The following is a 27217-nucleotide window of genomic DNA, read 5'->3' as shown; positions in this document are numbered from 1 at the left end:
GAGTCATTGAGTTTAGTTTTTTCAGTGAGCCCTCACTTGGGCATTTTCCTGATGGTGGCACACAAGGAGCACACTTCATTATTTTGGCAGGAGAGGAAAGACAGTTCTCACCCCTTTCTTGGTAATCGAAAAGAATCAAAAGAGTAGTATGTAGTACTTTTAGAGGAGAACCCCTGGCAATGCCTGATAGCACTGATAATCTAGTCTTTGTACACTTATTCAGAGTTTACAGTAGGTGACTCAAAAAACACTCTTCAGGTCATTTGTATTACAGACAACTGCTACTCTTTGGTAGAGGCAATTCAATCCACCAAGCCTGCAACAGAGAAAAGATTTTGTCTGAAAAAAAAGTCCAGTGTGTTTTGTGGTTACCTACAAAGGAACAGCTTGCCTACTGTCTTACAAAAAAGGGACATCTCCTTTTGTACTTTTAAAAGCACTTAAAGAAGGAATATGACATATTAAGTGACTAGTACAATCACTTTGTTTTTGGAGTTTGGGGAGGGTAACTATTAGTTCTGCTGTGCATATGAGTTGATGTCAGTGCATGTTTTGCAGTTTACTTTTTTCCCTCTTTAAAAAAATGTGATTGTTAAGTTTTATACCTTATATATGCACTCCTTTTTGTAGTATTACGGTACTGTGTCCCTATTGGGAGTATTACAGCCAGGGTTTCAAGTGAGCTGGCTTTTTGGAGGTTGCATAAGGCAGTGTGCTTGGGCGGGAGTATAATAAAGTTTGTGGCTAATGTCAAAGGTGTTGTATCATTGTTTCAGTTTAACCCTCTTGTCTCGTTACGGTAATAGAATGGAGCAACAGGTAACTTCAGAAATGCAGATTAAGCCAATAGTGACTGTCCTGCTCATCACAATTCATAAACAGTGTTTATTGCAAACTGGAAAATGGCTACAGATGATGTGTGATCATTTTGTTTTCCTGTATGATTTTAAATAAAAAGCATACGCCAATCAGAATAAATACATACATACTGTACACACAGTACATAAATAAAATCAAATTGCAATGAGCTTGTAAAGAGGGAGGAAAAGACATGTATAAAAATGATATCCTATTTTTTTTATCACATAATTAACATTCTCAGGTATGTCCTACCTGTCCTACCTGTTCTACAGCAAGGAGTGAGTCTTACTATTTAATCAACAAAATGGGTAGCTGGGAGATAAAGTCTATCTGTGCCATATCAGATGTAAGGAGAAAGTCAAGCTCTGAATGCAGAATACAACCACACTCTCACTAAAACCATGTATTTGGCACTATGCAATGATTATACAGAAAAAAGCTGAAGGAATCAGTGAATCTTTGCCAAGATTTGGAATTAAATGGAACAACTAATTAGAAGCAGATATACACCTCAAGTTAATTTGTAACAACAATGGAACCCAAGATGACATAGTACAGTATTCCTTATGGAGCACATCCACTGACAAATTCTGGCTGTTCTGAGTGTAAACAGATGACAATCTTACTATTTCTGCAAGTACATGAGTGTAAAAAATTACCACTCAACGTATATTCTAAAACATATTTAAGGTATTTAAGGTGTGGTGTTAATACTAATACTGATACATATGATATGGAAGAAAGAGTCACAAGTGTACTTCTTTTTGTTTATTTCTAATAAAAAAATAAGAAATGGTTGAAGTTTCATGCTCAAAATCTATAATTTTCCAAACTAATCTTGTATACCATTACATTGCTCATTAATTTAAGATTTCATCTTTTAATTCTTTGAGTAATACCGTATAGTGACAGCTTTCTCATTTCTCATGGTATATTAGACAGCAATTGTGGAGAAACTGTGATAAAACTGTGCTCAAAGTTAAGGTGACTTATTGCATTTTCTCATTCAAACTGTTCTCTGCTGTTGACAACTATTGTATTTAACACTTAAAGTTCAATTCAATTAAAAAGAAGAGTACAAGAGTTTGACAGACAAATGTGGCCTGTCAAGATAAAAAGCAATGAAAACTCATTTGCCACATTCTTGCCATCAACCACGAGAAATTATCACTGGGTTCATATTTATATGCCCACTGGGGAAACTCTCATATAATCAACACTAATGGAAAATAGCAAGCAAACAGACAGCTACTCTGCCCAACTCTACCTGGACATTTAATATATCTGTCGGTGTAAGCATTTCAATTTAACCTGAGCAGAAAAATTAAAGACTAAAGATTGAATTTATAGAGGAAGCTGTTATATACAATACATGTTTATGGAAGATAAAATATAATTTGAAAAGAAAATGTGAACTATAAAGGAAACTGGAAAACCTGTCCTTTTTGTAAGTGACAAGTTTAAATTTAAATAAAAAACAAAAACAACTTAGAATATCTATAGTACATCTATTTTAACTTTTTAGCATAAAGAATTAGTTAGTATTGTTAGGTCTCTTTCTAATTATGGTTAACTGCCATTAAATAGCATGCCAGACACTTCCTGAGTCCCAGATATGACTCCAAGCTGATGTGCCTTCTGTGTAGAATTTGCATGCTACCCCCAACATCTGTGTGCCTTTAATCTAGAGACTTAAATTACTTTTATCAGCTCAGCAGTACCACAAAAACTGATCATCAGTTCTTTTAAAAATTCTCCAGTGTAAAAGTAACAATAACTCATTTTATGCATGTTCTAAAATGGACTGACATCATGTTGCTTCTAAGATAGGCCCCATAAAACCTTACTTGATGAACAGCATTACGTATGTGATGGATGTATTTATTATGTAGTGACACCCACACAATCACTTTTTATATTTATTCGAATATGAGAATACACCTCATTTTTTAGCTAAAAGAAAAAAAAATTGAGACATCTGCTAAAAAGTATGTGGTCAATTCTAATCTTTTTTTAATCCATATATGACACTGAACCAGTCTTTTTAGAGAAGTGTAAATTGATAAAAATACAAGGAATCAGAACATTTTAGATCAAACTAAATCCTGCAAGGTCATGTGCAACTTTAATGTGACCGTCATTTGAACACTTGAATCAAATTTATCTGGAAATTTACACTCTCCAAAAATTTTACAACAGTTTATGCTACCTTCATTATATACATGCATTGAAAATCAAAGTGGTTTACAGTACCAATTCAGCATTCTATAGGAAAGAAAGTAAGATAGCAGATTTAATAAGCATTTGCAGTAACTTGGGCCAGCAAACACAACCCCACTGATATGTGTTATTTTTTTTTATCAGAGTGTTGTGGGCAGATGCTGACACAAGTAACAATGCCCCTTGACATTCTGAGATTATCAAACCACTGTTTTGCATCAAAACATGCCACAACTTGCTCCCATCAATTCTTTGCTCTGCTCTAGTGTCCACAGGTTTCTACATTTGGATAAGCAAAGCAATAGCTACAATTTTATGTTTTAATTACAGTTTCTTACCATCATTAGCTGAAGAATATGCAAGCATGAAGCATTGAAAATAAGGTCAAATAGCACAGGAACCAACATGCTGTTGGTGATCTGTTAGGTTGCATTGGACTGACAAATCTGTTTTTATTAATTTATCATTTGCGGAGCACATTCAGGAAACACACAGTATTGGATTTAGATCACTTGCAAAATTAATTTGAACAGTCAAACAAAATAAAAAATATGCAAAAATTTTGAATTGAGTCAGTTTCAACTGCAATGCCAGCATAGCTGTAAGGATTTGAACAGCATATATATGTCAAATCTCTTTTAATCAGAAACTCACGAAAATATGCCTGGCATTTGTTATTATAAACCTGAACTAGTCCAGCCCAACAAGTTAAAAACTGTATATATTTTTATTAAGCCAGACTACTGCAGTGGTTATCCTGAACTGTTAATTCTGTAGCCTAACCTAACATTTTTTTTTTTTTACTTCATAGAAATAAACAAGTTTAATTTAAAAAAATTCAAAAGGAAGAAGCGTAAAACAAACATTTAATGATGTCCAGGAGAGTGAAGGCTTTTGCCTTTATAACACACGCACACTTAATTATTCAGAAATGTTGAATCTTAAAATACTACGCTCTCAGGAGAGAATCATAGTGTTACCTAAGCAAGTGACCTGGTGCAAATGCAGAGCCCCACTTCTATTTACTACTATTTGCAACAAAGCTGCATCTGACCATTAAAGCATTTCGGCTGGGGACTTTTTAAAAAAATCTGACAAAACAAGGGCCTGAAAGTTTTAATGCTTTTGTTCTAATGATCTTTCCAGGCCGTTGAAGGTGCTTAGGCCTCAAAGGGAACTCTGTAAATGGACAAAATGCTGTAGTGCTGCTTGCTATCTGTCAATCGCAATTAGTGTCGCTGTGCTTACCTCAGCCACATCCCAGTGGTGCATGAATTTCTCCACATCAGTCAGGTAGAGGAAAATGGGTGAGAGCTGTGTCTGGTAAACGTCACTGCTTCTTTGCAGCATGTTTAGGTCTTCAGCAGCAAAACCTTGACCAAAAATGAAAAAAAAAAAAAAAGTTTAGAGGCAGAAGCATAACTACACTGGAAACACAAAATCCAACATAAATACCAAAATGATAGAGAAATAGTAATGTGTTTTCTCTTATCTTATTCCCATACTATACCTCTCTGCCAATTTTGACATTACGTAATAACTGCATTTAAAAAGAGAGGTGGCTGCCCAAATAAGTGACCTGCACCAGTTTAGACTGCAACACAGAAAAAAGCATTTGCATTCCTATTATACTGGACTGTTTACCGTATTTTTCACTCCTCAAGATGCACCTGACCATAAGACGCACCTAGGTTTAGAGGAGACAAACAAGAAAAAAAATATTCTGAACCAAATGGTGTAGTAATATATTTAATAAAATATAGCAGAATAATATTTCAACCATGTAAAGTCAAATGCGGTATTAAGAATCATCATCACTGTCATTAACACATGAGGACAGACTTTAAGGTTCAAGCACTCTTCTAGTTTTCTGGAAACCCCATGAACTCCTCATACAGTTGCTCACAATCACTTTGCAGGAACACGTACCGATCACGCGACATTAACCTGTCCAAAGCCACCAGGGCACAAAGCATGTTTGGACCAATGCTCCCTGAAGTTATATCGCCAGTCTAGTCCCATCTCTATTTGTAATGCCACAAAGCCCTTCATCTCATCTTTTATTGTGGGTTTCCACTTTAAAAAACGAGAATGCGGTGCAAGCACAGCCCGTGATTCAGAAAATTGCTCTGCATACCTGTTTGTCTTGTCTGACAGTAGCTGAATGGCAGCCTCTAGAAAGAACAGCCTGAAGTAGTCCAGTGGCTGGTAATCTATCACGTCCAACAGCAAGCCATGCTGTCTTGTGAAGTCTGATAGCGAGTTTGGCTCCCACGGATCAATCTCTGGGTATTCCTCCCACAAGAACCTTGCCGTAGGTGCATCAGCTGTGTGAATGCGCTCAGCTGGCGCGGCATCGGCTGGTGTCCGATCAGCTGATGCCAGTTCCTCACTCTCTTGCTCAATCTCCTGATCACTCTCAACAAAATCAGATTCTGAAAAATCAGAGTCCGACTGCTGAGAATTTTGTTTTCTGCACTTGCTTTGCTCCCTCGTGAGATGTCGATGCCATCTTGCCTTTGTTTACATTTATTTACATTTCCTAACTCACGCACACGCAAGAATTAGATGCCGAGTCAATAAGTCTAACATTCCTCCAAGCAGAGAGAGGATGCCTGTAACGTAACAGTGAGTTTTGTCACCATTAACAGTTGATTGTCGCCCTCTACCCCTGGATGTCGACTTTTGTCAGGTAATACACATCATAGTCTGTGACACAATATTTGCTCCATAAGATGCACAGACATTTCCACCCACTTTTGGGGAAAAAAAAGTGCGTCTTATGGAGCGAAAAATACGGTAATTCACAAGCCCATCAAAAGGGGGTTATTAATATAACATATAGGGACAGCAGAGTTAACAGGACAGATGTTATCCAAATTATTTTGTTGAAGACATTAATACAATTCAGCTAGGGTTTGGTCATTCATCAATCATATTAGTGTAAAACAATGAATGCATGACATTTACTTCAATTTGCAACAGTATTCTCCATAGCTTTTGTCACCCTTAAAAAGGGAGTTACTGCCTTGTTTTAGGCCTATGAATACCAAAATTCAGGGTTTTAATAAAAAAGTTTATGATTTACTTTATGAGATAGAAGTTTATAATAAACAAGAAATGCTTGAACTATTAAAATGTGTGCTTCAGTTTAAATGCTAAGACTAAATATTTTCAATAATAATATAAATTTGTTGTTTTTAACTCTCTGATAGAGGTCCATAGAGTGCTAGGTCCATATTTATAATCACTAACCCTTAAATAGTCCATATGCTTATGTCTGAAATTTGTGATTTTATTAACCTTTTCAAAATGACTCTTAGACGGCTAGGACCACAAGTACTGAATCAAACTTTAAAGAATATCAACATATTTGTGATCAGTAACCTTGAGAAAAGCATAAAATGACACTCTACATTGCTTACGTTACAGATCCCTATTTTTTTTTTTTTTTTTAAGTTTTATAAAAAGGAGTAACTTTGACTCCCCTATTCCATTACGGAGTGAACACCTTAGGATGAGGATGATGATTTTGTTTACTCTTTATAATAAGAATACACATTTACAGCATAATACATGGTCCAGAAATGGCCTAAAAATTAGTCTTCTTTTGGGTCTAGTGCCAAAAATATAGGGGAAGCCCAAAAAGCTCAATGTCTTACATAACTAGACATCAAGATAAGTTGAACAGTATATCATATGTTGGTTGTTCTTGGTTCTTGTTAAGGCAAACTAAATTCTGTGTGATTTAATCTGCAAAAATAATTTGAAATGCCACTTGTCTTAACACCTGTCTTTGAGAGAAATATATTATTAAATAATATATCAATTCCAGTAACTGCTGAACACCAGAGTAAACAGGTAATAATCCATGCGGACTTTGGGAGAATGTGCAGATTTCACATAGATCATGACCAGGCTGGAATCAAATTTTTTTACAACATGACAGAAAAAACAAACACTTCAAGTCCCTTTTACTTTAACCCCATAGTGCATTATGAGCTAATGCTGCACCACCAGATTGTGTGCAAAATGGCAATAATTATTAAGTGCCGAAGCAGAGTAAGGTATATATTGAACAGTCTGTATAGAAACTCGTTTCCTTGGCTAACAAAGCAAACACGGTTTTGATACCTTCTTTTTCATTCAGAAATGTTAAAGCATGTATACTTGTGACAGCTTTATCAAAGAAATAATGGACAGAGGCCTCACCTTTATTATACTCTACTGTGTAAAAATTCTTACTTTATTCCTTGCATTAGCTTTCAGTGTTTTCTCTAATTTTACTTGTGAGGAACCATTGTTAATCTCTGCAGCTGTATTCCAAACTTCCTCTTTATGAAAAGGAATAGAGTAATGTTCAATACAGTATACTGGGATTTCTGCCCACATAGCTCTTTCAACTGGGTAGGGGTTCTAATAATGATTAAATTTAGAACATAGACATATAGTATTAACACTGATTGAATTTTTGTTTGTATTTTATATACATTCTTGTAATGCATTTCATAAAATTATGATTTTTAAAGGAAAAACAATTTTATCTAGAATGGTAAAGATTTCCAAATTTTAAAACATAAAATATTTCATTATTGAATATAGTTTTCCTTATATATTTGTAGTTAGCAATCAATGCTGTTAGAAAACATCATTTTACAAAAATCTTAACACAATCTAAATCCAAAACAAATGTTTCCACTGCTATACCTGAGAAATTTACCATTTATCTTTTGTAAGCACAGACATTTATTTGCTAATGTAATAACCCAGAAGTAATTTCCCTGACAAGAATAAATGCACCTCTGTATCCTTACTGTATAATAAAACCATTTATATCAAAAGTCTGCTAATTTTGAATGCCTTAGCATGATAGATTAGTGGAACTTTTTAACTGCAGTGTTACAAATATACTGTAGCACTCTGCATGCAACATTCTTCAGAATGTTGTGACAAGGTCAAAAAATGTAATATATTTTGTTCCTTATTATTGTGAACTGGTTACTATTACAGATATGTTATCAATCGCTCAACTGGGTTTACATTGTATAGAGATACACTGAATTTAAAAGACACCAGTTTGGCAATAAAAACAAAAAATGCTGATATAAATGGGAATGACGTGACTAATATCTCAGATATGTGAGAGTTAGGAGGTATTCTCTTACAACTTGCTTTCCATACAACATTCATGCATTAATATTCAGAACAGAGAAGAAAAAGCCAGATAACTATTAAAATTCTCAGTAAAAGTGACTGAAGAATAGGTTTTGTCTTCCTAAAACTGCTCTGGCAGTGTTTACAATAGACATAACCACATATTTATTATTCAATTCTCACCTGTCAAGCAGGAAAACAGAAAGCTGAAATAATCTGCATCTGACACTGCCACTTCTTGATTATAGTTCACCCATGCCACAAAAGAGGACCTGCAAAAGAAAAAAAAAAATAAGTAGGAGGATTAGGAAAAGAATTTACCATAGAAACACGAAATAAGGAAAGTGAAATTTAACCCAATTATCAAGAATGATCATTCAATCATTTACTGGATTCATTTAAACAATTTTGCGGTCAAGAGCTTCTGCAATACCATGCATCAAAGTAAAAACCAAAAATAGACCATACACACACACACAAACATAAAACCAATAGTCACTATTCAAAATTTGACACAATTTGTCAGCATATCATTCAAGTTATTTCACATAGATGGCAGTGTGACCTAGTGGCTAAGAAATTACATCTGAAAATCTCTATGACAGAGCAAGTTACTTAATTTCCCTCTACTCATTTTGTAAAAAGTTAAGGGAAATAAGTGCCTTCAGATAGTGTTCAATATAAGAAAACCTGTAAACTAAAATGAAGCCTGCTCATTATTAAATCTGCTTAAATCAGTTCAGGATCCTGATGGCTAGAAACTGACATTAACAATAAGCACAAGACAGGAATCAAACTAGAGCTGGATCCCAATCGGTCATTGGGTACTGTCGTAGTGACAGGCACACTCTTATGTTCATTCCCATACTCAACTCACACAAGGGCATTTTAAATAGACAATCAAACTAACACAACTGTTTGGGATGGGGTGGAAAACTGGGGTGCCTGGAGAAACATCCATGACACAGGAGGACTGCACTATGACATAAACAAACTTTCCTGAAGATGCAATGGATCAGCACTAACCAATGCACCACTATGCTTTACTTCCTCAAAAAGCAGATTGAAATGTTATACATTTCTTTACTCTCCTGATGCATTTATACTGGCATGCACAGTTCAAAAGTTTACACTTTTTTATTTTTAAAGAATTGAAGCTTGGATGGGACACATGATTTGTTGACAGAAAGACAGGACCTCTGTCTAACCAACTCCCATTCCCAGGGAAGAGTTCACACTATTCCAAACTGCTCCTAATGTCAGAAGATATGCAAAGCAACTCTGGCAGGTAACAACAGCGACACCACCAGTTCACTAGTATAAAAACAGAACACCCTCCTGTACTGGCTTCGAACTATGGCTAAACATAAGGTTCATGTCTGGTATTACAACTGCTACATTTAAAGAAACATGGCTCAAGATAAAAATGGAGAAATCAATTCTTTTAATATTATGAAAGTTTGAAGAATACAGTTTTATTTATACAATATGTGTTTCTGCAACTGCAGTAGTAACACATTATGACAACCTACCTTCAGGCAAATTCACTGGAAGAAAACCTAGCAATACTAACTGTATATGCTTCACAGCAGTTGGCATTGACAACGATTACAAGTTGTCTTAATGCAAGTGTCAAATAGTTGACTATGGAGAGTTACATTTAGTAGAAGAGAGAGTAGACAGATTTCTAGTCACAGATGACAGCTGTGCACAGCAGATCTCATCAAACTAATTTATATCATTAGGCCAATACTGTGACTCCAAAACCGGCAGTGGCAACAATGAATCAGAGCTGTATTTGGACCCCATACATGCAAGAAGGTTTAAGGACAAAAACGCGACCGTTCTCTTGTTAAGACTCTATAATTAAGTGCCAGAAGCCGTCATCAACAGAACACTCACTTGCAGTAATAAGCAGCCGTGTCTAATTAAAAACCACTGAAACTAGCAATTGGGTCATGCAATACGGAGGTCCAGACAAGCAGGAGGCAGAAAGACACATTAACCCTGGCATTCCAGCATTAACATATATCTGACACATAAGGAAGACTTCATACTTATTGACAGTATACAACATCTAAAAGAACACATATATAGATTGCTGTTTCTGATATACACAAATAATCTGAAGCTAAACGTTCCAAGAAATTTTCTAAAAATAAAATTGAAAAGCTTTCAACAATGGGGTACAGCCTGCTTAATATGATCATCATTTAAGTAAAAAGCATTGTGCTTTGACAGAACTTACATTATGGACAAAACAGAATATGACATTCCTAGTGATTACTTAAAAGATCTCCCAGAATACTCTAAGGATCAGCCTGAGCATTTACTTTGCACTAGCACTACAGTGTAAGTTGCAACCCAATGTCCATCCATCCAATGTAGTATAAATGTTGCAAATATGGACATTGGATTACAACCTATACTGCAGTGCAATTGTGAATTAAATGTTTAGGTTGATTCTTTGGAATATTCTGGGAGTAATCCCGGTGGACTGTAAGTTAATTTTAAAATATACTGTAGTTTAACCCGAGTGACAAAAAACACAGGACACACACATTCTTTTAATTATAACATTTTCCACTATTTTTAAGCAGCACCCAGTTTATAGTTTCTTGCTAAAAGAAAGTTATCTGTCCAGCAAAGAAACATGCACTTTGCTATTGTGATTTTCCACGCAGCAATGGGTATCTTTTGTTAGTACTCTGCACAATTATCATTGTAACAGTCTGAAAAAGAGCAGTAAGAAAAATGATCAGTCTCAGATTTGAAGACGCTGCAACTAAAAATGTCATTTTTAAAATTTTTAATGCAATATACTATAAATCAGCTTTAATTACTTTAGCACAATATTTTTAAATATCTAATTACACACCCACAGACCGTTATTGTAATAACTGGGTTTGAAAAATTAAAATTAAAATTAACAAATAATTTAACTTATTAAATTACAAAATATTTTTATAGTAATTTTGATTGTCTGCTATGCAATTTATATAACTAAATGTGACAGAGTATCACTTTGTTTAGTGTGGGGCTGTAACTAGCAAGTATTTTGTTAATCAATATGTTGGCCAATTAGTAGTTCAATTATTTGAAATTTTGCAAAATGCAACTTTTATGCAAAAGTGCAGGCATTTTATTCAAAAATAAAAAGGTTATGCCTTGCATTACCCTCTCCTTCATAACAATAGTACAAATATGCTCTAAATTACATTTTCCAAAAAAGAACATAACAATAAGTCTTGATACCAACCATAAAAAGTCTAGTTTAGAACTTTCAAGCCTGTTTTCAGCATCAGGGATAGTAGAAGACTGAAACTATTGTTAAGTGTCAACAAAAGCTCCCAAGAGTGCACTGCTTAACATGGTTTGATTTTATCAGAAACATGGCAGGAAGGACTGCAAAATTAACTGAACCGCCATTGCTTCATCAAAAGAAATACAGTAATCCCTCGCTATATCGCGCTTCGCCCTTCGCGGCTTCACTCCATCGCGGATTTTATATGTAAGCATATTTAAATATATATCGCGGATTTTTCGCTGCTTCGCGGGTTTCTGCGGACAATGGGTCTTTTAATTTCTGGTACATGCTTCCTCAGTTGGTTTGCCCAGTTGATTTCATACAAGGGACGCTATTGGCAGATGGCTGAGAAGCTACCCAACTTACTTTTCTTTCTCTGTCTCTTGCGCTGACTATCTGTGATCCTGACGTAGGGGGTGTGAGCAGGGGGGCTGTTCGCACACCTAGACAATACGGACGCTCATCTAAAAATGCTGAAAGATTATCTTCACTTTGCTACCTTCTGTGTGCAGCTTTTAAGTATGCTGCACGGTGCTTCGCATACTTAAAAGCTCAAAGGGCACGTATTGATTTTTTTATCTGTCTCCTCTCTCTCTGTCTCTTCCTGCTCCTGACGGAGGGGGTGTGAGCTGCCGCCTTCAACAGCTTTGTGCCGTGGTGCTTCGCATACTTAAAAGCAAACAGCACTATTGATTTATTTGCTCCTTTGAAGAGGAAGATATGTTTGCATTCTTTTAATTGTGAGACTGAACTGTCATCTCTGTCTTGTCATGGAGCACAGTTTAAACTTTTGAAAAAGAGACAAATGTTTGTTTGCAATGTTTGAATAACGTTCCTGTCTCTCTACAACCTCCTGTGTTTCTGCGCAAATCTGTGACCCAAGCATGACAATATAAAAATAACCATATAAACATATGGTTTCTACTTCGCGGATTTTCTTATTTCGCGGGTGGCTCTGGAACGCAACCCCCGCGATGGAGGAGGGATTACTGTACTCCCCCAAAAAAAGTGTATTTTTGATGACTTGCATAGAATTCAGAAAAGGATTTAGAACAACTGGAAAAAAACAGAAGAAAGTGACAATGAAAGTGTTTTCAGACTGTGCTCCTAAGTTTGAATGAGGGAGGAATCTGCACTACTTTGAAAAATTTTCTTTACATGTGGTCACTGTTGTACTCCTACGCCAAATGAACACATGTCTACCGATCTTGCAAGACTTGGGATTTCTTACACAATGTGCAGTTGAAATGACTCAGCACTTTTGGTTTTTGGCCATTCACAGAATTTACATCTCCCACCCCCACCATAACGTAAAATGTGATAAAAATATTTTTTGTAGATGAAGTGATGTTCCCAATATGTAACAATATGTAATAATCATACTAAACATATGTTTGTCACAATTTTCACTATCTATTATTATTCATATAGATAAGTTGTTGCAGCCTGATTCAGGTAAAGTTTTCTCAGAACTGGATGCTCCAAATTCTGATGTATGCACCTGCATCAAGGTGAATTGTATGAAATTAAATAGTACAGAAACAGTGGCTGATCCCTGGGTCATAAATATAATTATTTTTCTAAATCAGGAACAATTTTAATTAGAGATGATTCTTTTTTAATTTTTTTGCAAAAAATTATGATAAAGGCAAATTTAAAAAAAACTCCATTCATTTTCCTCACCAGAAAACAGGCTAAACCATTCAAATGCAACACTTAATATACTATAAAGTGGGACGTGATGCAACAGTGGGCAGTGCTGCCTCACAAATGCAGCTCCCTAGGTTTGAGCCCTGTGCCAGGTTGTTGTCCATGTGAAGTTTGCATACTCTTCTTAGTGTGTGCCTGTTATGAGGTGCACATGATACTGGATTTTCTTTTCCTTTTTACACATGAACACACGATAAACTCGGTAAAACAGATATTTCTTTTTAGATGTTTAACACCTGAAATACACCAGCATGTAACAACATAAAATATTGATTTTTACAATCCCAAACTCTATCTGAAAGAAACAGAATCTTGGCTTGAATCATTCATCTTGACAACTGAAGAATGGGAATATTCTGAAACTGATGAGCCTATTCAAAGGGTTCAATCTGACTGCAAAAAAAATAAAACAATCGGCTCCAGATATCAGCCATAAAAAGTTGCTTGCCAGTGCCAGATGTGCAATATCAGCTAATGCTTGAAACATTTTTCTATTTTCTGTGGTTATTTCTATACCAGTGTTATTATGTCCATTATACTTGCTAAAATAAGCTCTCTCTCTCTCTCTCTCTCTCACACGCACACACACATAGTCTTAATGATGCTGACCTTTATCAAACTAGGTAGCCTTCCCAGCCAATAGGAAAGGCTGAAAAAGTTAACTGAGGACAATGTACAATGTACAATGCTTAATTGACATTAGTGTCACATTATTACTATTTTCATAGTTGAAGTTAACTAGAGGCTTAAAAAAGGTGTACAAAATTTTCTTGGGCTGGCTATAATAAAGGTGAAATCTTGACAATAGTACAAGATAGACTTTCAAGATATACTGTCCTAGTCCTTAAAGAGTGCACTGGTTTCTACTTTCATTACATTATGTACATTTCATTACATCTCACATCATAAACACTTTTAAGGAGTTGCTCCTCACCTTAAACAACTGCAATTTGCAAACTGGACAAAGCTTGGTGTGAAAGATGCAGTTATGTATCCGCTCCACAAAGCTTATTCTCACCTGGACAAAGCTGGCAATACTGTGAGGATCATGTTTGTCGATTTCTCCAGTGCCTTCAGTACTACCCGATTTCTGTTAAGGGGTAAAACTCTTATTTTTACTCTCTTTTTTTCTTAGGAGACTGTGTTCCTTTAATGTTGGTAGTGACATCATTCACATCTTCTACAGCTCTGTGAGGGCCAATGCTATTTTCTACGTGGTGGTGTACCTGGCAGGTAATATCACTTCAAGTGAGACACACCGAATGAACAAGCTAATTAAAAAGGCAGACTCAGTTATGTCAGAAAACACTACTGGGGCTCCTTTATACCAACAGCAATTCACCTGTGAAATTCCTCAATGTGAGTGTAACTGCCGAGTAAGAAGCTTTTCTTTTTTATTATGTTCATCCTTCCTAGTCATTAACGTGTGAGTTAAGACCACAGTGTTTGTGTATATATATATATGTGTATGTATATATATATATATATATATATATATATATATATATATATATATATATATATACTAGCAAAATACCCGCGCTTCGCAACAGAGAAGTAGTGTGTTAAAGAGGTTATGTAAACATATATATACATATATATATACATATACATACATATACACATCCACATATACATATACATATATATACATATACAAATTTACATATCTACATATGTATATACATATGTACATATATAGACATATAAATATATACATATCTACATATATATATATATATATATATATATATACACATATATATACATATGCACATATATATATATATATATATATATATATATATATATATATATATATATATATATATATATATATATATATATATATATATATATATATATATATATATATATATATATATAGACATACATATATACATACATACATACATTCACACACACACATTATATATATAATATATATATATATATATATATATATATATATATATATATATATTCATTCACGGCATTCGTAGTCTGAATCACAATCTGATTGTATGGGTGGTTACCTACCAGGTAACGCTTATGGTTGGCCAGAAAGTCAGCTAACATCCGCCACGGTGCCTTCAGTTGTGAGAAGCAGATCATAGAATGGTTGAAAATAGTTTACTGTCAAATAATGCAGAGTACGCGACACGTGTTTCGCCCTAATTCTTGACTCATCAGGCGTACACACTCACTGCACTCCCTTACGGGAATCGAACCTCGGACGTCAGCGCTAGAGGCGAAGCGGTGAAGTATTGCTTTTAAATTTTAATTAAGAAGAAAAGAAAACCTTTTTAAATTGAGGGAAAATATACCAATAACAATTTGTTAAGGATCTGTTTTTTTGTGAAGCTGCCTTTACGAACGCCATATAAGGCCGTCCTTTCTCCTTGCTTAGCGGTTCTGTATTGTTTTATTGTTCGTTTATTACGATTGTTATAGTTATTGTGTAGGTATTTGAGACTCACTTTTCTGTTCAGGTACCCATTTCCTTTATGTAATCCGCGGATTATCCGCTATTTTTTGTTCGTTTATTACGATTATAGTTATTTATTGATTCCCTTCTTTAGCTGACTGCCTGCTCATATAAGGCGCTCTGCTGTTTTTTTTTGTGAAGCAGACTTTACACAGCTTCTCCGCTGTTTTATAAATGAACGCCATATAAGGCCATCCTTTATCCTTGCTTCGCCAAGGAAGCAGCCTTTTTATTTAATCCACGGATTCTCCGCTGTTTTATTGTTCGTTTATTACGATTGTTATAGTTCTCTTTGTATACCACGTTGTCAGTTTAGCACTCCGGTTGTAATATGACCAAGTCGTGCAAGCTTACTGTTGAGAATGCAACGTATAGTTGTACAGGAGAAAAGCAATCTTACCAAACTTAATTTAAACTTACGGTTTACACCGTGCTTTGTTTCCGCCTTAGCTGCACTTATGAATATGCTTGTATGTGTCACTCGCTCGCTTCTTATTGTTTCGCTGCCTTCTCAATTGTGTAATGAATGTTTTCTTCAGCGCTCTTTGGGGCTCTTCCTTGTTTTCTACGTACTGCGTACTTTCTACGTTCACAGTCAGTTCACGTGATTACGTGGGAGACGTGATGACGCGATACGCAACTCCGCCTCCCACAGCCAGCGAGCTGCAGTCCATTACAGTATATGGACAAAAAAGAGGTTCCACTTATGACCGTTACGCTTTGAATTTCGAAATGAAACCTGCCTAACTTTTGTAAGTAAGCTGTAAAGATGAACCTGCCGAATTTCAGCCTTCCACCTACACGGGAAGTTGGAGAATTAGTGATGAGTGAGTGAGTCAGTGAGGGCTTTGCCTTTTATTAGTATATATATATATATATATATATATATATATATATATATATATATTAGTTTGGATTCAGCGGGTTGGAAAGTGGATGGATATATATAGTTAGGTCCATAAATATTTGGACAGAGACAACTTTTTTCTAATTTTGGTTCTGTACATTACAATGAATTTTAAATGAAACAGCTCAGATGCAGTTGAAGTGCAGACTTTCAGCTTTAATTCAGTAGGGTGAACAAAACGATTGCATAAGAATGTGAGGCAACTAAAGCATTTTTGTAACACAATCCCTTCATTTCAGGGGCTCAAAAGTAATTGGACAAATTAAATAACTGGAAATAAAATGTTAATTTCTAATACTTGGTTGAAAACCCTTTTCTGGCAATCACAGCCTGAAGTCTTGAACTCATGGACATCACCAGATGCTGGGTTTCCTCCCTTTTTAATGCTCTGCCAGGCCTTTACTGCAGTGGCTTTCAGTTGCTGTTTGTTTGTGGGCCTTTCTGTCTGAAGTTTAGTCTTCAACAAGTGAAATGCATGCTCAGTTGGGTTAAGATCAGGTGACTGACTTGGCCATTCAAGAATTTTCCACTTCTTTGCTTTAATAAACTCCTGGGTTGCTCTGGCTGTACGTTTTGGGTCATTGTCCATCTGTATCATAAAACGCCGCCCAATCAATTTGACTACATTTAGCTGGATTTGAGCAGACAGTACGTCTCTGAACACCTCAGAATTCATTCGGCTGCTTCTGTCCTGTGTCACATCATCAATAAACACTAGTGTCCCAGTGCCACTGGCAGCCATGCACATCCAAGCCATCACACTGCCTCCACCGTGTTTTACAGATGATGTGGTATGCTTTGGATAATGAGCTGTTCCACGCCTTCTCCATACTTTCTTCTTGCCATCATTCTGGTAGAGGTTGATCTTGGTTTCATCTGTCCAAAGAATGTTTTTCCAGAACTGTGCTGGCTTTTTTAGATGTTCTTTAGCAAAGTCCAATCTAGCCTTTCTATTCTTTAGGCTTATGAGGTGACTAAGTCAGTATGATCAAGGGGGGGGGATGGGGGGTTGTATAGTTTAATTAATGTGTATATGTCCTTCTTAAGTTGGCATATGCTGGGTTTATGTCCAAGTGTCTGTTGATGGCGTTTTCATCTGATAGCCAAGACTCGGCCAACTCTCTGGCGCTTTTTGTACTGGCCTTAAATTTTACTTTTACGTTGTCCCAGTTGAATGTGTGTCCTGTCGATTTAGTATGTGCATATATCAAAGATAGTGCGTCCTTTCTTCTGACGGCGTTGCAATGTTCCTGTACACGTGTTGAGATTTTTTTTGACGTTTGTCCTATGTATACAGCTGAGCAAGAATTGCATGGAATACTATAAACTGCGTTTCGTGTTTCGGCTGTCGATTTCTTGTTTTTAGCATTAAACAGGACCATGCGCAGATTGTTGGTGGGTTTATGTGCTATTCTGATGCCCCACTTGGTCAGGGTGCGTGCCGTGCCTTCTGACACATTATGGTGATACGGGAGTGAATGCCAGGTGGGGTGGGGTTCTGCTCAGGAGCTCAGGAATAAAATTATTTTATGATACGTGATTCGTTTTTTCTCCCTTTGTGGATCTCCAACTGCAAATATGCAAACCGTATCACAGACCTTCTCTTCCATTCATATTATATATATATATATATACAGTAATCCCTCGCTATATCACGCTTCGCCTTTCGCGGCTTCACTCTATCGCGGATTTTATATGTAAGCATATTTAAATATATATCGCGGATTTTTTGCTGGTTCGCGGATTTCTGCGGACAATGGGTCTTTTAATTTCTGGTACATGCTTCCTCAGTTGGTTTGCCCAGTTGATTTCATACAAGGGACGCTATTGGCAGATGGCTGAGAAGCTACCCAACTTACTTTTCTCTCTCTCTCTCTTGCGCTGACTTTCTCTGATCCTGACGTAGGGGGATTGAGCAGGGGGGCTGTTCGCACACCTAGACGATACGGAAGCTCGTCTAAAAATGCTGAAAGATTATCTTCACGTTGCTACCTTCTGTGCAGCTGCTTCGTGAAGCGACATGCTGCACGGTGCTTCGCATACTTAAAAGCTCGAAGGGCACGTATTGATTTTTGATTGTTTGTTTTTATCTGTCTCTCTCTCTCTCTCTCTCCCTGCTCCTGACGCATGGGGTGTGAGCTGCCGCCTTCAACAGCTTTGTACCGGCTTTGCATACTTAAAAGCCAAACAGCCCTATTGATTTGTTTGCTTTCCTCTGTCTTTCTGACAGTCTGTGCTCCTGACGCGCACTCCTTTGAAGAGGAAGATATGTTTGCATTCTTTTAATTGTGAGACAGAACTGTCATCTCTGTCTTGTCATGGAGCACAGTTTAAACTTTTGAAAAAGAGACAAATGTTGGTTTGCAGTGTTTGAATAACGTTCCTGTCTCTCTACAACCTCCTGTGTTTCTGCGCAAATCTGTGACCCAAGCATGACAATATAAAAATAACCATATAAACATGGTTTCTACTTCGCGGATTTTCTTATTTCGCGGGTGGCTCTGGAACGCAACCCCCGCGATGGAGGAGGGATTACTATATATATATATATATATATATATATATATATATATATATTCCTTCCTTCCTTCCTATCTATCCAATATCTGCATCACAAGCAGAGTCACTACTGTAACAGATTTTCCAGCTTACATGTATATTGCATGCCTTCCTATTCAATTGTGTATAATTTCAGAGATTGCTTCTGACCGTGAAACTTGGCATAAAGATGCTCTTGACAAGATAAAGAGTACAGTGTTTAATATAAATAATGTATTATGAGGAGGCAGAATTTTTTTTCTACGAACTGGTCACTTTGTTTCATTAATATGGCCTAGTAGACATCAATAAAGTAACTTTTTCAATAAACTAAATTTTTGCAAGTATTACACTGTCTGTGTCCATGTTTATAGACCAATTCACATCGTCATTACTATCTCTTGATTCAAGCAATGGTTCAGTTTCAGTTTGTTCTACAACTGGCTTTATGGCTTTTTGTTTGTTATTGTGTTTTTGGTTGAAGACTACACCCCACTCATTATTAATGATGAGATATCATAAAGTGGCAAAACACATAGAATTACAGTAATCCCTCGCTATATCGCGCTTCGCCTTTCGCGGCTTCACTCCATCGCGGATTTTATATGTAAGCATATTTAAATATATATCGCAGATTTTTTGCTGGTTCGCGGATTTCTGCGGACAATGGGTCTTTTAATTTCTGGTACATGCTTCCTCAGTTGGTTTGCCCAGTTGATTTCATACAAGGGACGCTATTGGCAGATGGCTGAGAAGCTACCCAGTTTACTTTTCTCTCTCTCTTGCGCTGACTTTCTGTGATCCTGACATAGGGGGATTGAGCAGGGGGGCTGTTCGCACACCTAGACGATACGGACGCTCGTCTAAAAATGCTGAAAGATTATCTTCACGTTGCTATCTTTTGTGCAGCTGCTTCCTGAAACGACATGCTGCACGGTGCTTCGCATACTTAAAAGCTCGAAGGGCACGTATTGATTTTCTTTTGAAAAACAAACTCTGTCTCTCTCTATCTCTCTTTCTCTGCTCCTGACGGAGGGGGTGTGAGCTGCCGCCTTCAACAGCTTTGTGCCGCGGTGCTTCGCATACTTAAAAGCCAAACAGCCCTATGAACTCCTTTGAAGAGGAAGATATGTTTGCATTCTTTTAATTGTGAGACGGAACTGTGATCTCTGTCTTGTCATGGAGCACAGTTTAAATTTTTGAAAAAGAGACAAATGTTTGTTTGCAGTGTTTGAATAACGTTCCTGTCTCTCTACAACCCCCTGTGTTTCTGCGCAAATCTGTGACCCAAGCATGACAATATAAAAATAACCATATAAACATATGGTTTCTACTTCGCGGATGGCTCTGGAACGCAACCCCCGCGATGGAGGAGGGATTACTGTAGTCATGATTTCTTGCAGCTTAATGTTATTTCATCCACTAGATGGCAGTAGAATACTGTGACAAGAGTTATTCAGACTTAACACTGTAAAGCAGATCATTACATGTCACTCCAAGTCTGACTCGGATTTAACAGTATTTAAATGGAATTCTGAGCCTGAGTCAAGCTTGGGGCTAACATCAAGGAGGTTAATAAATAACAATTTTTGTTGAAAAAGTATTAAAATTTCACATTTATAACACCATATACAGTATTTTGCAAAAGACAAACTGTAGCAACTGCATACAACATTCCCCTCAAAATATATACTTTAATAATAAGTTTCCCTTTTTACTTTATGCTTATAAATTACCACAGGAAGGAACTACAAAAAATAAAAGTGGTTTTCTAATGCTTTCTATACTTATAATTAGTTACTTATGTTTACACTATTATATATATGAAAAAATATTTAATGTATTTTAGGAACCTGTGCTACTTGACACTGATCTCTGTTTCATTAAGAATAAAGAATTCCACTGTTACTTCTACGGCCATTGCTTGTCATTAGCAGGCCAAATGTAATGGAGCAATGCAGCAAAACACAACACTGGTAATATTAGGTCACAAAAAATGCCCCAGGCAAAGACCTTCTTTTGCATACAATAACTCTATTCTCAAGCAAATTTTTTTTTCCTTCTAGCTGCTCTTGTCTAACATGTTGGAAGTGCTACCAGGCTTTCCTAGTTGGACGGTGTGTACAACCATGCTCTTTGGCAAGTTTAGATAGTAACTTAAGGTGATCGCTAGATGTTTGACAACTGTCAATAATAATGTATCATTGATGGGGTACACTCCATGTGTTTTGGCCATCATTATTTAACTTCTAGTGATTTCAAAAGGCACAGATGAAGGGTAGTTATGTTAAATTGGCAAAAGGAACATGCTGAAGTTACAAGCACTATTCTGTATATTATTTCAAGATAATGGCTGTCTTTGTAAATCCTAGTATAAGCAACCTAAAACTAGGAGTATCAATAACACTAACTGTTCTGAATATTATCCTATCAATGCTGGCTTCATTAACCAAACTGGATCTGACATAGAGTTTTACTCCTCGTAAAGCATTTCACTTATTCCAAGGGAAAATAAACAATCAATGGACAGTGCCTATAAAAATCTGTTTCATGGGGTCAAAAAATTAATTCCCTTGCATTTCTGCTGTCTCCAAAAAAAGGCTTGTATAATAAATATTAGCTGTAATAGCCCTGCCATTCATGCAAAGAAAACTGCAATATTGGAAGGTTGCACACTACTTTCAACTGTAAGCAAAAAAAGGAAGAAAATGGGTAACACTTTATTTTAGGTACTGCAAAAATACATCTCTTACTCATTTACTCTTATGTAAAAAGATATTAAGGAAGGCTTCTTTTCATCTTTATTATGCATATAAAACATCAGTAAAGTGGTTATTTATCTACGCAATGTGACCTACTAAAATAATTTCACTTTGGAAAGTGAGCTATGTGAGACACATTTCACTTGATATTGCGTACTTCATTATAAGACCTGTGAATCCTTCATATTAACGAGTAATTTTACCAGTATATCAAAGACTCCTAACATGCCACACTGCACAAAGATGAATACTCTATCTACTATCAGTTATGTATGCACATTAGCTTTGTGTGCAGGTCATCTGAAAACAGAGGACATCCATCCATCCATTTTCCAACCCGCTGAGTCCGAACACAGGGTCACGGGGGTCTGCTGGAGCCAATCCCAGCCAACACAGGGCACAAGGCAGGAACCAATCCCGGGCAGGGTGCCAACCCACCGCAGAAACACAGGACATGCTGTAAATTAATAAAAACAAAAAAATCATTACTATTTACGAGGTGTTTCTTTCTTCTTGATGGTACAAGAATGTGCAAAGCATCTGCATTGATACATGGGAACAAAAAAGATGTCGCTGCTGAACTTGGAGTTGCAACTTTAATCAACAGACTGAGCCAGTCCAACAGAGCCGCTTTGTGGCTCAGCCAGTGTGACCCAAGAGTGGAACTATGTGAGGACAATGAACTATATTTTATTTACTTATGAGTAGTTTGTGGCCATTTGTTGCATTTTGTTTTTGGTGTTCGATCTTTTGTTGTTTGAGGCCCAGTTTTGCTGTAGTCAGCACTGCTGCCTCAGAGCTCAGATTACAAATTTGGCCACAATAATTAGTGCAGCATTGTTAGCAGACATTTCCCTAGACCCCATGGGCACTTCAAAGGCTAATGCACCATTATAACCCACTCAAAACTAGTTAATTTGCCCATTGACTTTAATACATTTCACCAAACTCTGTGAATATGGCCAACAATTCTATGACTTTGATGAACTCACAGCGAAACGAACTCTGCAAAGTTCACTCATCACTATTAACTATATAATAATAGCTAAGAGTGACTTCAGCTTTAAAGTTGATGAGATCAGATCTTCTGTTCTCAAAATACAGAGACTTCTTGTTAAAGATAGCATTAAAGCAAGACACTATAATGACATTAGGTTTACACTTGCTAAAAAAAGTCTTAGTTAAACTGGTTTCTATGGTAACATCTCACTAAATTTTAAAAGTTGATGAATAATAGTGCAATCATTCCCGGCATTCACTTTAGATTAAGAATTTGGTTTTAGCCTAAGGAATGTTTAATGACTTTTGATTCAAGTATTTATTGCATTCCATTTTAAACTAAGATATCTACCATTATTCCTGCTGCTTTTGTTGCTTATTGTGTGAAAATGTCACTGAAAAAAAAATACGAAATTTCAATTTATTTTTAATCACTTACATATTAAAAATCAATGAGTATAGTGTATAAAACTACCACTAGGCAAACAAATATTCAAAATTACATTGAAATTAATTGTTTAACTAAAAGTAACAGACTCCTAAATTAAGATTTATGTATACTATGTATTAAAATATTTACAAGAGAGAGTTTCGCTCAAGACATTTTTTAAACTAACTTATTAAAAGGTGCAGAAAGAATTACTATATCCCTTCAAATAGCCTTCCAAAAATTATAGAAAAATTATTGGAAACATTGCTGTTGATATCTTAAATCATGACTAGTGCGACCCTGACATAAAATACATAGTCATCCATTCACTCTTTTTCTCAACATGCCTGATAGGGGCATGGTAAACTTGAGCCCAACCCAACAGCATAATGCAGAAATTAACTCAGAATAGGATATTAATCCATGGAAGGTCACAATGAATTAATTAAAATGGATGGAAAGACCGACAGTAACAGGTACCTTTTTCTGTTTTTTGTTTCCCCAAAAGGAATAACCGATAACCCCACCAATAAATTACATGGAATGTGAAACCCCAATAAGATCAGCTGTACAGACTGCCTAAGACCAAACACTTAAAAGTAGAAGTGGAGTAGCAACAAGCTGTTTGGCAAAGAAAATGTTGCTACTCCCCAGATATGTGGACTAAAACACATATATTTGGTTTACTTATGTATAATGCTGACCCATATTGAATAATGCTAAATTACCAAAAAAAAAAAACAATTTTAAATCGCATTAATTTTCAATGTATTTATATTAGTATGATATATCAGCAATACTTTAACTTATATTTAAATTATGATTTCTACAAAATAAAAGATGCAACTACTCAAAAATGCTGAACATCAATTTCCAAAGATACAACTCTGTAAGTTCAAACAGAAACCAGGTTCACAAATAAATGACTATGGGTCTGATAGCTATGCTTCCATGAATGAATATAAACAAATATTGCTTGCCATAAATCGGACTCCAGAATGATTAAAATGTGCACCACAAAATTCAATTTAGTTCCATTCAAGTTTAATGTCCCAAGGGGGGTTTTCTTTTTGTAAGCAGGTTTTACAGAGAGATAATGACAGAACATTAAAAACATATCAACAAACAAATCTGCCATCAAACGTAAACTTTGTAGAAATAAAACAGCACTGGACATAAGTATGGTACAAATTGTGATCTTAGTTATTACATACAGTATAAAAATTAAACCAATATTAAGACTTGGCTAATGATTGACATTAGTGACAACTGAAAAGTCATGATTTAACTCTTTGGGTGTTTAATACAATAAACCTTGTCTTGGTTAGAAGATTAATAGCAGTTCAGATGATGAGGTATTTGAATCAGTTGGTTTTTGGCCTCAGAATCTTGAGCCTGTGACCTGATGGCAAAAACTGGAATTCTGAATGTACAGCATGAATTCTGTCTAAATGAAAACACTCTGCCTTCCTCAATACATGCTTATTACATTTATTGTTATTTTACTGCACCATTTTACTATTTGATTCAAGCAGCATTTTTCACAAAAGGAACAGGTGAGAATCTTTAAAATTGATCTCTAAAAAGATGAATGCTTGTTTAACCGGTGCAAAAATTATCGAAACGAGTAAAACATCTAAATACATCCATGGTTGTTGAGGTCACAAATCTTACCAGAATAATTAAATTATTAAAAATATGCAAATATCTAACTTTATCACTTGAAAACCACTTGCAAAGGCTGACCTAAAACTGATCAAAAGAAATGAAATAGACAGAAAAAGAAAGATGTGACCAAAATAAACTTCAGCAAAAAGTAACATGTTCAAAAAGTCCACTGCTCATAAGTGAACTTTTTGAGTAGATTTGAAAATGCAAAGCTCACTGCAATCATTTATAAAGGGCACGGAGGTTATCACTCATTACTTTAAAAGGGCATGAAGGCTACCACTCATTACTTTGGATGCTTGGTTATCAATGTAAAAATTTAACACTAGTCAGGTTGTCAGACCTGAATACAACAATAAAGAACTGCAGAGGTTCAGTGGAAATGTTCAGGCAAGATAGAAAACAAAATTCAGAAAGTGAAATACTGCCATCTATTGTTACTTTCAAAACATTTTTTTTATTAGGAAGCCTAATCATCAATGGAAAAACAGGCTCTACGTAAGTCACTATAAAGAAAAAAGAGAACTAAATAAAAGTAATGCAAAAAATAATTATTCCTCAATAAACGTTTTCTGTGGGATTTGTTACAAACTAAACCATCTTTGAAGATTTTTTTTTTTTAATTTTTGAGACATCTTTTCCCCATCTTTAGATTAGGAGAAGAAATTTGTTATAGAGAATGCTACAATATATATCAGAAGCATATGCAAAATCTAAAGAAATGCAACACTTGTCTAGAATTAAACTTAATGTCAATACATAGTGAGTAATAATGTCACAGTATTAAATTTTGGAAAATGTTATTTGCAATGTACGTTTGAGATTATAAAACAACAAGAATAATCACAATATGGAAGAAATTGTGTCCCTCACAGCAGATTATTTTTATTGTTTTACACTATAGAACTTTGATACGTTAAAATGAGAAATTTTATCTGTGATTCCTGGAGCCCAAAAAGAATAAAACTTGTTATCATTTTGGACAAGTCTCTAATTTACTCATTTCTTCTAATACAATAACTCATGCTGTTTCAGGTCAGCCAGGAATAGGGACGGAGAGCAGTTCTAAGGTCATTCCCTAAGGTCATAGCATTAACAAAAATAGAATCTTGTTTCTTTTATTGTGACCTAAGGTAATGACCAATTAAAATGCACACTTCTTACCCAGTTTCAATTTTTGGTAGACAAATCTAAAATTTCCTCTGCATATGCCCCATTCTGTTTTCCATACATTCTGTGAAGACTGCAGGGTCCTTGTGCTGACAATTATGCCAATAACATAATACTACCGAGCCTATACCTTACCATGGAATAGTGTGACCTGATATAGGTGCAGCATTAATTTTTTTTGCTAAACAGCATTCAGGACAAAATCTTTCACTTTAGCCTCGCCACACCACAAGATGGTACACTATATATCTGCAGTACTTTTAGAAGACTTTTTATAAACACTTTGCAGACAATGACTTCCTTGCCACCTTATTATGAAAACTATTCCTATATATTACTATATATTACTGAAGTCTACTTTGGCTTCAAACACCCAACTAACAACACAAAATTAGTCTTTGGTAATTCATTTTCAGTATTGAAGCACACTGTTATAACAGCCCTGCTAACTGAGCATCTGGGCAATTCTGAAATTTTATTGATACATTACAAGATGTACTATGAAGAGATTTTTTCTTCTTCAAAATAACTGTTAGTATAGTAAGTACTATGTATGTTCATTCTACATATTATAAATTTACCCATTAGCCTACAGTAATCCCTCCTCCATCGCGGGGGTTGCGTTCCAGAGCCACCTGCGAAATAAGAAAATCCGTGAAGTAGAAACCATATGTTTATATGGTTATTTTTATATTGTCATGCTTGGGTCACAGATTTGCGCAGAAACACAGGAGGTTGTAGAGAGACAGGAACGTTATTCAAACGCTGCAAACAAACATTTGTCTCTTTTTCAAAAGTTTAAACTGTGCTCCATGATAAGACAGAGATGACAGTTCTGTCTCACAATTAAAAGAATGCAAACATATCTTCCTCTTCAGAGGAGTGCGTGTCAGGAGCACAGAATGTCACATAGATAGAGAAAACAATCTCTAGCAAACAAATCAATAGGGCTGTTTGGCTTTTAAGTATGCAAAGCACTGCAGCACAAAGCTGTTGAAGGCGG

General features: G+C 35.8%; 1 protein-coding gene across 1 annotated transcript in view; it reads right to left on the bottom strand.

The window, feature by feature from the left end:
* The window catches only part of tex10 (testis expressed 10), a 120231-nt gene that overhangs the window by 32298 nt on the left and 60716 nt on the right, over positions 1-27217 (bottom strand). Inside the window, exons 10-11 of the mRNA XM_051935563.1 lie at positions 8419-8507; positions 4330-4454 (exon numbers count right to left, since the gene is read on the bottom strand). Coding sequence (XP_051791523.1) covers positions 4330-4454; positions 8419-8507 — 214 coding nt within the window. The remainder of the gene's footprint in view (positions 1-4329; positions 4455-8418; positions 8508-27217) is intronic.

This window comes from Erpetoichthys calabaricus, chromosome 13 (assembly GCF_900747795.2).
Source record: "Erpetoichthys calabaricus chromosome 13, fErpCal1.3, whole genome shotgun sequence".
NCBI classification, from domain to species: Eukaryota; Metazoa; Chordata; class Cladistia; order Polypteriformes; family Polypteridae; genus Erpetoichthys; species Erpetoichthys calabaricus.
This window is presented reverse-complemented; position numbering and strand designations above follow the sequence as displayed.